Genomic DNA, 12,589 nt, shown 5'->3' on the forward strand with positions numbered 1-12,589 from the left:
TGGGAAATGTTGATGTGTCACTTTAAAATAAGCGCAACGTTACGAGGTGGAGGTAAATGATGCCGTACATGACTACTTCCGTGTCATGATTATCAGGTTTGGATGTGTCGCTTACCTTCGTCGTGTCTTCACTTCACGTGATACCAAATTCAGTATATCTGGAGCTATAGCGAAACGGCCGCGAGCACGCTACGAGCGTGGTATCTTGATGTGTTCTTACATGACACTCGTGTCAGGATTATCATGTTTGCACCCGTCATATATTTTGTCGTCCATTGACGTCACGTAACACCAAATTTGGCATATGTGGAGCTAGCAAAACGTCCGCGAGCGCATCATGAAGGGCCCAATATAGTCCAATGTAGTGTTGACATGCGCGCACGCTGGGCACAGTGACGCTATATATACGTTAGCAAAACGCGAGCACTCTAGTCTGACGCCCGGCGCAACCAGCGTCCGTCGGCGCGGCCGGACGGCAACCGGTGCGAAATGCGACATGCTGCATTTCGCGCCGATGCGTTACCAACACCACCTAGACTATTCAATAGGTGGTGTTGGCGTTACCCAAACAACACGGTAGCTCCCCCTCTTCGTGACGGAGAGACGCCGACGCACTAAAACGCGCATGCGTCAAGGCAAAGCAGAGGCAAAGCCCGCGAGTATATGGCAGGACCGGCACCTGGCGTGGCAACGCCGTCGTGACGCCACGAAATGAGCGCCGGCGAGCACGAGCACAGCGTCACGTCGAAATGTATTGGTGTCTTGACTGTAGCATGTAGTCATGTTCTCACAGGACACGCGTCTCATGATTATCATGTTTGCACCAATCACATACCTTCGTCCTCCATTGGCGTCACGTAATACCAAATTTGGCATATGTTAAGCTAGCGAAACGGCCACGAGCACTTCATCAATGTGGCACATGATCAATGTTACATGACACGCAAGTCGTGAGTATCATGTTTGGATGTGTCATTTACCTATATCGTCCGTTCGCGTCGCGTAATACCGTAGAGTTTGGTGCATGTGAAGCTAGCGAAACGGCGGCGAGCGCATCATGAGCGTAGCATGTAGTCATGTTGTTACATGACACGCATCTCATTATTATCTTGCTTGCACCAGTCTCTTATCTTTGTCATCCATTCACGTACTATAATACCAAATTTCATATATGTGACGCTAGCGAAACGGCCGCGAGCGCATCATGAGCGTGGCATGTAGTCATGTTGCTACATGACACGCATGTCAGAATTTTCATGTTAGCGTCTGTCGCTCGTGTTCGCCATGCAATCATGCCTTACTATATTAGTTTTGCAACATGCCATGTGAACGAAACCACCGCAAGAGCTGCAGGACCATGAAATGTAAATCATGACATTAACGACATACGTGACATGATTTTCATGTTATGACTAGTTAAATATGTTCCCCATACAGTCATGTTAAGTCATACCAGGTTTAGTATCGATACCATCATCGAAACGGCCAGGAGACCTAAACGTCGTAAGCGGCTAGATAGATAGATAGATATATATATGTATACGCTCAAGGTCGCCGAAGTTCGCTAACAAATGCTTCGGATTTAAAATTACAAGGCAGTGCAAGATAGACAGATTACCATCTGAAAACAGCCCTCCGTAACTTCAAACTACATTGTGTTTGGAACGTAAAAGCGCAAGAACAGCTCCTCAAAAAAGGTTAGCGTCTAAAGAAAGAGGGAAACAATCTCTTCTATTGTGTCTTTATTTCACACAAGTCTTAATTGCCAAAATAAATGTCAAACCGAAAGTTCGAAAGGACCACTATAACTGCGTAGGTCCAAAACACACGGTCGTCAACTTAGACCGACACGTCGCAAATAAAGCTGCACAAACCACGTTTGCGCTAGCCGCTGTTGACAACGTCATCCCAGGGACGGGGCGCATCTTACACAGCCGGCGAATCGCCTTCGTTCAGACTGCCTCTGTTCTTCGCCTGCAAGTAGTGCTCTTCCTCGACCTGCACGATCCAAGTGCGAGCATCGTAGGTGCCGGCCCGGTAGGACTTGTCACCCTCCCGGAGGTAGGAGTCTCCGTCCGAAGTCATGTACACGACACGGTGCACACCACGCACCCACACTTCGACCACGTAGTGATGCGCATCGTCCAACTTGTCTGCCGCGTGCTGCAACACAGGCACAAAATCGGCGCCGAAACTCGTGGAGGTCAGCTGCGGCCGCAGGTTGCCCACCATCAAGTTGATGCCACGTCGCAGGGCGTCCCGTTCCTCGTGGTTCAACATGACCCCACGCACAAAGCCCTCTGGGCTAATGCCGTAGTAGATGGAGCACGGCTTCCACGTGTTCAGGAACGAGCAGGCCACATTCACCAGAGTGCGCGCAGACGCGTTCTTCATGCTACCTACAGACTGAAGCTCGTGCGTATCGTCCGAACGAAGGGGCACCAGCGTGCCGCGGATGTAGAAACGACCGTAAGGCACTGCGGTGGCCGCTGCGCCAGTTGTGCTTGCTGAAAAAGGCACCACGTTGGCCATCGGCTTGGGAATCTCGGTCGGCAAAGGACGACTTTCAGCTTCCGCCGCTTCTGCTGACTGCAGGGATTCTCTCATCGAATAGGAGCTCAGAGCGGTCGTTTCCTTCAGCTTCTCGGGGGCCATGGTCACTAGCTTGGCTTGAGCCGGGGGCGCGGTCTCTCTATCATGCACGAGCTGAGGGCGACGCTGCGCTCCAGAGCTTGTCACTTGGTTCTGACGAGAACCACCATAACACTGCTGACTGTTGCAGTTCTCAGGCTGTCGTCGTTGCTGCTGCTGGTTCTGGCGCTGCCGCTGTGGACCGTTGTGCCCTGGTGTGACACCCAAGATGGCGCGGAGGCAACGCTTGACGTCCAGGAGAACGGTGCAAGTCGGAGGCAGGCTTTTGTGGAGTCTCACGACGACCGCAAGCAGATCCGTCTCTGCGAGTTCCAGACGCAGCTGTTCATTGCGAAAAAACATCAACTGTAGCAGGTTCAGCAGGGCTCGCATTTCTTCCGTCACCTTGGTGATGCTGCTGTCGTCGCCGACCGGGAAATGACTGCGCGTAAGGTCAAGACGTAAAAGGGCCTTTTTGACGTAGGCAGCCCTGGCAACGGCCTGTTGACCATTTTGCCGACAGCAAATCTTTATGAGGCACTTTGCAGCGGTCATCCTGGTAACGTAATCGGAGCAGCAGAGTAGGTCAGAGAGGACGTCGACTATTCCAAACGCCGTCATTTTTGTCACTATGTATGTGTCAAGGGTTTCCTCATGGGTGCGAAGATCAGCCACACATCGGAGCACCTTCACGCACTCCCGCAAGAGCTTCGGGAAAGGCACGGCTTCCACGTCCTGGAGGACGGCGAGGGCGACAGTCGGCGGCAGGCTCCTCAGCGACGGCGCGACGTTGATCAAGTCTTTCCAGCTAATGTTGTGGAAGTGGCCATGGTCGATGGACCATACTGAGGCAACGTCCTCGATCACTTTGACAACGAGCACTCTCTGGACGCATTCGCTTGACAGCACAAGACCAACGACGTCGCCAATGCTAGGAGGTTCTCGTCGAGGTTCGTGATTCGTCGACGCCTGGTTGCATTGGGCCAAGAAAACGTCTATGGCGGCGGCGTCTTCCTTAACCTTCAGGCTCTCGTACACCATCACGTGTCGAGCATCCAGGTAGTCCGCTATAATAAGCGAGTTGGCCTCAGTGGGACGGTCAGCGTTCGAGTCAAGCGCCTGCTGACCGCGCTTCGTCCCCGTTTCCAGAGAAGCGCCGACGCCATCGAATCCGGCGCGATCGGCACAACGATTTCCCCGGAGTTTGACGGTGTAGGTAACTTTCTTGATGGTACTGGCAGCGGAGCCGAAGAAGCGTTTCCACAACTTCTCGCTATGCTCGTCGTCCAGCAAAGACACGGTGCCTACGATCTCGCTGGACGCGGCCGACTCGTAGTACGCGCGCATCTCTCGCGAGCTGACGGTACAAATGCGAGTCGCGTCTTGTGAGTCAAGTTTGCACAGCTGCACCAGGAGTTTCAAAAAATCGGCGTTGCTGAGTGCCTTTCTAAGGGCATTATTATCTCCGCCGATGGATTCCCGAATTTTGGCGAGCGTGCGCAGGGCCGAACTGCAGGCGACACAAACGTAGACGCCATGGACGCCGCACTCACGTTCCACGTGCAAGGTGGTGAACTGGCGCACGAACGTGCGGGTCATCTCATGGATGGTCTCGAACTTGAGAATATTTGAAGGAGCCCGCCGCTGTGCCACGGGGTAATGCTTTCGAACAGCACCAGATGACTTGTCGTCGGGGTAGCAGTAGTCAATGCATAGCGAGGGTCGGAGGTGATCTTCGGCACGGAGAGCTTCTTCGTCGGTTGAAGATTCATCCGAACAAGAACAGTCCTCACATGACGAGCGCACGGAACCCGCTGAGCGACGGTCGTCCTGCTGTTGCTCGAGTTGAGCGTCTTCAACGTTAGCGTCGACGTTTCCAGCTGCGACTTCACCTCGATGTCTAGCGATTACCGCCGCGTTGGTGGCCGTCTCGTCACCACCATTTGCGATGCTGCGAGGCTGCTGCTCACCCGTGCAAAGAGCGTCGGAAAAGGTCGGTGAGGCGTCCATCGCTGTACCAAGTAGTTGCTCCAATTATTCCAAGCTTGTCAATGACCCACGCCGATGCAACTACACGGGACAGTCTGCGAAAACCGGCGTCTCAGCGCGTTTCACACAAAGAAAGAACAACGGAAGAACATCGGCGGAATTACAGCAAGCAGGTGCTGCCATCTGGCGGAGCGCATGCGAAAGAACAAGAAATACGAGACGCGATGTTAGAGTTTAGTAGAAGTGTTGAGTGGCGTGACCACGCCTAGCCACCTGATCCCTTCCGCGTTGCCCGCAGCGTCGGCGCTGCAGTCGAATAGTACTGATAGAGCCGCGCGTCGCGTGCAAAAACTGCTATGCGCTTCGGCTCTTCCGTCGCGCTTTCTTGATGCAGATTTCTTCGTACCTGCCTATCATTCATGTCTAGCACATGATGCCATAGACCTTGAAGTATGACACCCCAATCTACTGAATTTGAGCTCCATAAAAGCCCTTGTGGGAGATCAACAATAATTCAGAAAGGCTGTGTCGTATACTGATTTCTGCTCTCTCAACACTTTCTTCGTTGGTTAGGCGTCTACAATGTTCAGAATAACTGAGCCGATTTATTGGAACTTAGCTTGGCTCAGAAAGCTGTGAGATCACAAAACAAATACTGTGTCACACGCACGCAGAACCAGAAAGGGTTAAGAGGGGAGAGGAAGGAAACCTGAACCCCCTGCACCACGAAATGTTTTCGTAGTTTAACTTTTCAGGGTGTACTAAAATATTTACAGGTATTCACAGTGACCACTGATTGCCAAAGTTAGGCGTCCTGCTGCACACCCCACCCCTTCAAAAAAAAAAAAAAAGAAATCCTGGGTAGCCCTGCGCCAATAGTTTACAGTTGGCGAAGCTGAATATAGCGTGTTTCTACAAATGCGCACTGTAGAGATTTCTCCTCTTCGACAGTATGAGGTCCCAAAAATAGTTCAAGTCTTCCGTAGTCAGACGAGAAATGCACCGCTTAAAAATAGTAGCTGTGCTAAGCATATATATATATATATATATATATATATATATATATATATATATATATATATATATATATATATATATATATATATATATATATATATATATATATATATATATATATATACGACCTTCTTTGAACGTCATTCACTCTGGACCCGACATATTCTATGCAAGAAAGAGACGACGAAACTTTCACGGAATCGTCTTAACGTTTAGCATTACAATGCGCATCATAAAGTCTCACGTGCTTCAAGAAAAAAAAGAAAGAAAGGGAGAAATACACACACACACGTGTGTGTTTGTGTGTGTGTGTGTGTGTGTGTGTGTGTGTTTGTGTTTGCTGTGTATATATACAAGGTAGGTAAATTTCTCAAAACAAGATGCACCACGGCCTGCCTCCACTTTTGACACTTAATAATAGATCTACGCTTATAATACAAAAAATCGTCATAAATTTGCTCGCTTGCAATGGCGACACTCGAATAGAATATTTGGAAAGCAACAGAATTTAAGCTGTCGAGACAAAATGAGATCTGGTTACAATGAATTTACGCAGATTAACAGACGGGCTATATATTGAACTGGCACTTTTTAATATCCTTGCGTGTCGTTTTTAATAAGTTTAATATGTAATAAGCCTTTCGGAAAGCAATTATTATTATCCTCTGCTAAACTGACATGATAAAATTGAGTCGTCACTGATTAATTTGTGACAACGTTACTTATACTAGGGTTTCTCGTGAAACAATCGAGTGCATGTAGGCTATTATGAGGAACACTGTGCTTTGAATATCGTAGAGACTGCCGACAAAACGAGCGTATGATTTAATCATGGTTTTGATACTTCTCCTCTCTTTGTACTTCGCCAGTAGCCACTTTTGATGTAACGCAGCTCAAAGCGCTGATTGAGTAAGAAGCTAGGCGGATCCGTGCCAATTCCGATTGACTTTTTTTTTTTGTAGGTTGACAGGCTTTTGAAATAGTGAATGTATCGACGTAATTTCGGTGTGTTAGCATATTCACTCGTGCACCATGGTGCGTAGCAGGTGCGCCCATTGGTAAAGTCTCAGAAATGCATTAAATGCGCTAAAAATGAGCAATTACATGCTTTCGCAGGCTCAAGTGCGCACACTCCTAAAGCAGACGCTTCTGAGATCTTTAGTACCATGAGACTACAGCGCCGCCGCTATTGTCACCCGCCGGAGAATCAGACGAGATGCGGCGCGGCCGCCTCGTTCACTCCCCTGCCCCCTTCTTGTTCGCTGTAGCGATGCCAATTTGTCGACTCGCAAGTCATACTTTACTCATCCACAATCTATTTTGCGGTGCGGGCTGTGACTTAAGCTTTATAGCAGATATTTTGCGTAGTTATATCACTTGCCGCTGTTTCACCCAAAAATACACTTGTGATACGAGGGCAAGTGACCCGTTATTATGACAACGGGAGCCAGAGCTCAAAGTGCGGGAGCCCCGGATGTTCATTCGTCTGCTGTACAATGTTAACCAAGCTGTGGCTTCCGTATGGTGTTCTTACACGTGAAGTTGTTAGGAGACTAAGGAGAAAACTCGCGCGTTGCGTCGCCTTTGCTTTTCAGTCCGGCCGTGGCACGATCCTGCGATTTGTATTCGGTCAGCACAGCCATTTTTTCGCTGCAAAGGAGCGCTACCGTTCACGCTTGCGCTCGTTCGAGCTTTTCGTATAGCGAACGGATATGGTACTGGTGAAAAAACACGAGGTTATCCTGTCCCTGGCACGATGTTGGTTTCTGAAAGGTCCATGAAATGTGCGACTCCAATATGAGGCCTCTTAAACATTTATTTTAGCTGCCTGCATGGCTCGCGCATGAGTCATGCGTATAGAATGAAATTGAGGGTTTTATACAACCTTTATGATGGTCGTGGTAGCCAGCGTGAAAACACAATAGAAGGCTGTGATGCGTTGAAACAAATTTAATTAATTTCAATAGTATAATATGCATGCAGTGAAGCACCTCGAAAATGGGAAGCAAGAAATCATGGCAGAATCACTTCATTCATACATGCAACGTCTCCGGCCACAATTCATACAGTCGCCTCTTCGTAACTTCGAGATTAAAAAAAAAAGAGAGAAGGAAATCAGAGGATTCACGCTGTGTTTTATTTTGTGCACTTAGCGGAATGTTGGATGTGATTGGGTGAAATAAATGGGGGATGTGTGTGTATTTGGGGGGGGGGGGGGCTCCACTCGTATGAGTGCACGAGGACGATGGTGAGCGAGATTAGGGAGGCCGCGCCGTCACGTCTGTGCTTTCAGTTCGCCAAGGGCACTCGAATGCTTTTTCTTCACACGATCGCGATGAAATTGAGGACACACACGCACACACACACACGCGCGCGCGCGCGCGCGCGTGTGTGTGTGTGTGTGTGTGTGTGTGTGTGTGTGTGTGTGTGTGTGTGTGTGTGTGTGTGTGTGTGTGTGTTATAGAGAAAAATGAGAGAGGAAGAACGGCAGAACAGAGAGGAGAAGCAAGGAAAGGGAGGGAGAAAGAAGGGGTGAGACAACAGAGCGCAGCGATTCGCAAGGGTCATCACTGTAGATGGTGGCCGGCTAAGATAAGGTCTCGCTTGTCCCATCGCAGAAACTTTTTTTTTTTTTTAGGGGTGAAGCTTCTTACGCCGTGGGTCGTAAGTCCCGTGTCATCGTCATCGTAGTAGTCAGTTTGCAGCCACATTTAGCAAGGAGCCGTCCGTCTGTTTATGCGCCCATCCATGCGTCCGTCCGTCCGTCCGTCAATGCATCTCTCCGTCCGTTCATCTGTCTGTCTGTCCATCCGTCTGTCCGTGCTTGCTTCCGTGCGTCCGTCCGTCCACTTCGCCCCACTCGTCATCATTCATTTCGCGCATATGCTACGTTTTTTTGTTTACCAACCGTCACTAATCGGTGGTCTGGGCTGTGGTTAGACCGCAGATGGCCGTCTTTCTGCTAAGCTTCCTTCCGCATGAGACGGCGTCCCGATGCTCCTGTGGGGAGGCACGGGCACAAAAGGCTTCCAAAGAGCTGTCTCGCTTCGAGAGGGCACCGCGTAGTGTCGCCAGATGGGAATGACTAGGTGGCCTACATGACCGGTCATGTAGGCTCCCTAGGAACTGGCGTTCAAGGCGAATACTATTTTTTTTTCTGACAATCTGCGTTCTGAAGCTATTAGATGTGTATGCGGTGGCTGTTTGACATGTCAGCTTTACAATAATTATCGGTTACTAAGATAGATAGAAGTGGACGACAGTAGTATATTGGAAAATGTAGTCACACTGAAAGATACTCACAATCTCCTGTCGTCGCAGTTACAACACCGCAAAATTTTGAAATGTCATAATTATTCTTATTATTTTATAGTGCTAATTGCTGCAAGTGTACCCGGACTTTCATTTATGCCTCTTTCGGGGGTGTTAAATCGGTGTAGCAGGTATTACTCACGTTGTTCACGTTCCCGGTTTCATTTAAACCATTTTTCTGAAAGCGCGACTGACAATTTGTCGAATGAATGACCAGGAAGGTTAAGGTGTATCAACAGGTGTATACTTGGGGCTAATATTACGTGGGATCTCTGATTATTTAAACGAATTCTAAAGGGTGTTTCTGTTTTTTTTTTTCGTGTATTCCATGCCACACACGTTGCATTCAAGTAGATATACCACATTAGAGGAATCGCATGTTATATTTTCTCGTATGTTAATTGAAAACATGGCGCTGGATTTCTGGTTTTTGCTGGTTGCTTTGCTGGTTTCTCGCACCACTTTACATACAGGACATCCAAGCTTTAGACAAGGTCGGCATGAACTGTTGGAAGTTGAAACATTGATTTGGGAGTTTACAAGTGTGTCTTTGAGGTTGCGCGTTCGTCGGTAAACGACGCCAGGAGCCGATGCGAATGCGCGTTTCAGACGTTCACTCTGTTCTAGTATGTTGTAATGGATTGTGTTAACGCTGGGGAAGTTCGTGCTGTAAGTGCTGTGTTCGTGCTGTAACACAGGTTTGTCTGTTGCAGGTTGTGTTGTGGCAGCCGCTTCATCAGAAGGTCATCACGTTTCAGTTTTCTCGCTTTTTGAGTAGCGTCATCAATTGCATGCGGAGGAATATTTCTGTTTATCAAACATGAGTTTTAGTCTGATTGAGCTCGTGTGGAAGTCAGCGTCTTTCGAGCGAATTCGCTTTAAACAGACGGCCTGGCCGTGTGGAATTTTGTTTCTACAATGGCGTGGATGAACACTTTGGTAATGGAGGTACTGTTGTCAATACGTTCATTTGTAGTAGAGGTTTGTGGAATGTTTCTCATCTTTTATTTTCATAGTAATGTCAAAAAAATTCACGGTTACTTGCGAGTAGGTGTGTGCGAAGAATATGTTTGGATACACAACATCTCTCTGTAAAACTTAGCAGTTCGTCCATGCTGTGAGTCCAAATAAGAAAAATGTCGCCAATGTACCTCCTATAGGAGTGGTCTCAGGGGAGTTTGGGACAGAAATTCGGATTCTAGTTTTCGCACGAAAATGTTGGCATAGTTTGGTGCGAGTTTGGTACCCATGACAGTTCCGCCAATTTCTCGAAAGTACTCTTGGTTGAAATTAGATTAGTTCAATACCAAAACCAGCCTCGCAAGCATTGCGATGGCAGGAAAATCTTGGGTGTCAGGTTATCTATGGTGTACGTATGTTTTATTTAATGACGCTATATGCCATCATCGTGGGGAATATTTGTATGCAATGAGGACACATTAAGAGTAACTAAGTAGGAGTTTTTTGGAACGCGCATATTTGCAATATGTCGAAGAAAATGGATAGCGTCCAACACTGCTGGTATACGATGCGAGAGTGCAAGTAATGTGGCCTATTAATTTGTCTACCTACCCCGATGTGGGCTTGGTTACTGTAACTATACCTGACATGATTAGTCGGCCTGGACTACCTGGTTTAGGAATTTTCGGGAGTCTGTAGAAGCAAGCGACAAGGACGAGGGTATACTGTTCGCATCACTTTGTGCTTGCTCACTGCATGTTATTCTTCCTGCGTCTAACAGCTTCTTCAGTTCTGTTACGATATACGCACGTATTTGTCTGTCGGATCCCCTGGGTGAAGTTCGTAAAATTTTGAGTGATTCTGTTGACGGTATGCTTCTTATTCGTAGTTGGTCGTATTGAAGACTACGATAGCCCCTACTTTGTCAGCGGGTTTTATTATTACATCAGTCCTAGGCGTCAGGTCTTGTATACTCCTTTTCTCAAATTTTGTTGAGTTTCCCGCTTTCCTTTAAAATCGAAGCATTTTTAACGAATTTCGGCGACTTTTACAGTATCTATCTATCTATCTATCTATCTATCTATCTATCTATCTATCTATCTATCTATCTATCTATCTATCTATCTATCTATCTATCTATCTATCTATCTATCTATCTATCTATCTATCTATCTATCTATCTATCTATCTATCTATCTATCTATCTATCTATCTATCTATCTATCTATCTATCTATCTATCTATCTATCTATCTATCTATCTATCTATCTATCTATCTATCTATCTATCTATCTATCTATCTATCTATCTATCTATCTGTCTGTCTGTCTGTCTGTCTGTCTGTCTGTCTGTCTGTCTGTCTGTCTGTCTGTCTGTCTGTCTGTCTGTCTGTCTGTCTGTCTGTCTGTCTGTCTGTCTGTCTGTCTGTCTGTCTGTCTACGACTTCTAGCTCTTTTGGCCGGTTGGATAATGGTATCGATACCAGACTTGGTATGATATAACGCCACTGTATGACGAACAAAACTGACTAGTCATAACATGAAAATCATGACATGTATGTCATAAATGTCATGATTGACATGTCATTGTCTTGCTGCTCTTGCAGTGGTTTCATTCACATGAAGCGTCATGTAGATGTCACGTGGATCGGCCACACGTGACCACGATGGAAAGTTCCAATATTGCGCTCTTTAAGATATGCAAACACGCATGTACGTGTGAAGTACTTTTCTTGCCCTGTGGTAATGTTCGTATTCAGCTGCTAGCAATGTTGCTATGAATTACATACGACCGAGGTCATCGCAGCTGTCATCGCTCGTTTGATTTCTGCAGAGCCTCTGCCGATGAAACTTCGCGCACTGCCGCAGTCTTTCTGGCAGCAACCGAACGAGACGAGCGGAGTGTCACCGGGCATCGTGATGCCAGTCCTGCCGCCGTTGTTCAAGCACGACACGCAAGAAGACCTCACATGTGAGTCTGCACGTTATCGCAGATAGTTCGTTTCGTGTTTGGTCACCTGTTCTATAATGCCTGATTTCCTGCAGAATTGTTGTACAAGTTCAATAACGTAGCTTGCTGGGCGAGTTGGTTCCTGAGGTTTAAAAGAGGAAATCAGTGATTGTAAAACGAAAACGGTGTTGAAGAATAGACAGTACAAGCGCGCAGACACAACGATCAGTGTTTGTCCTGTCTTACTGCAAAACACTTGCAAGAACAAGTATACAGCAGGAAGGACACAACGCAGTTACCATGTCCCACCAACAAAGGTGGACATCAGTATTCGACCTGCCTGGTTGCTCTGCATCACAGTCTTCGTTTTGCATTTGTTAATTGCCTCTTTCTATCATAAAAATGAAATAAAAAAAATTTTTCAAGTCTAACCGGACTGTTTAGCGACATTTCGGGAATTTCGAAAAAAAGTTAAGCGTTTCTTTTAAGGGAGAAAAATGGTAAGACCTGTGGAAGCGTCAGACTTGTCGAAGCGCTCTGCACCACAAATGGTCGACCGTCCACGTATATGATATGGAATGGAAAAATTTTATTTGGGTGTGTCACAGCGTCAACTAGCACCCAGCGGTGCACTCCCACGTCGGGACAGATAAGCCTAGCCTCTTCGCCACATCGTGGGCCCATTGGACTGCCCATAGTTGCGTCCTTAGATCCGTACTGCGCAGCGCGG

General features: G+C 47.4%; 1 protein-coding gene across 1 annotated transcript in view; it reads left to right on the plus strand.

Moving 5' to 3' along the window:
- Positions 1-12,589, plus strand: part of LOC119186078 (uncharacterized) — a 47,298-nt gene that overhangs the window by 17,258 nt on the left and 17,451 nt on the right. Inside the window, exon 2 of the mRNA XM_075889876.1 lies at positions 11,743-11,880. Coding sequence (XP_075745991.1) covers positions 11,743-11,880 — 138 coding nt within the window. The remainder of the gene's footprint in view (positions 1-11,742; positions 11,881-12,589) is intronic.

Source organism: Rhipicephalus microplus, chromosome 3, assembly GCF_043290135.1.
Source record: "Rhipicephalus microplus isolate Deutch F79 chromosome 3, USDA_Rmic, whole genome shotgun sequence".
Taxonomy (NCBI): domain Eukaryota; kingdom Metazoa; phylum Arthropoda; class Arachnida; order Ixodida; family Ixodidae; genus Rhipicephalus; species Rhipicephalus microplus.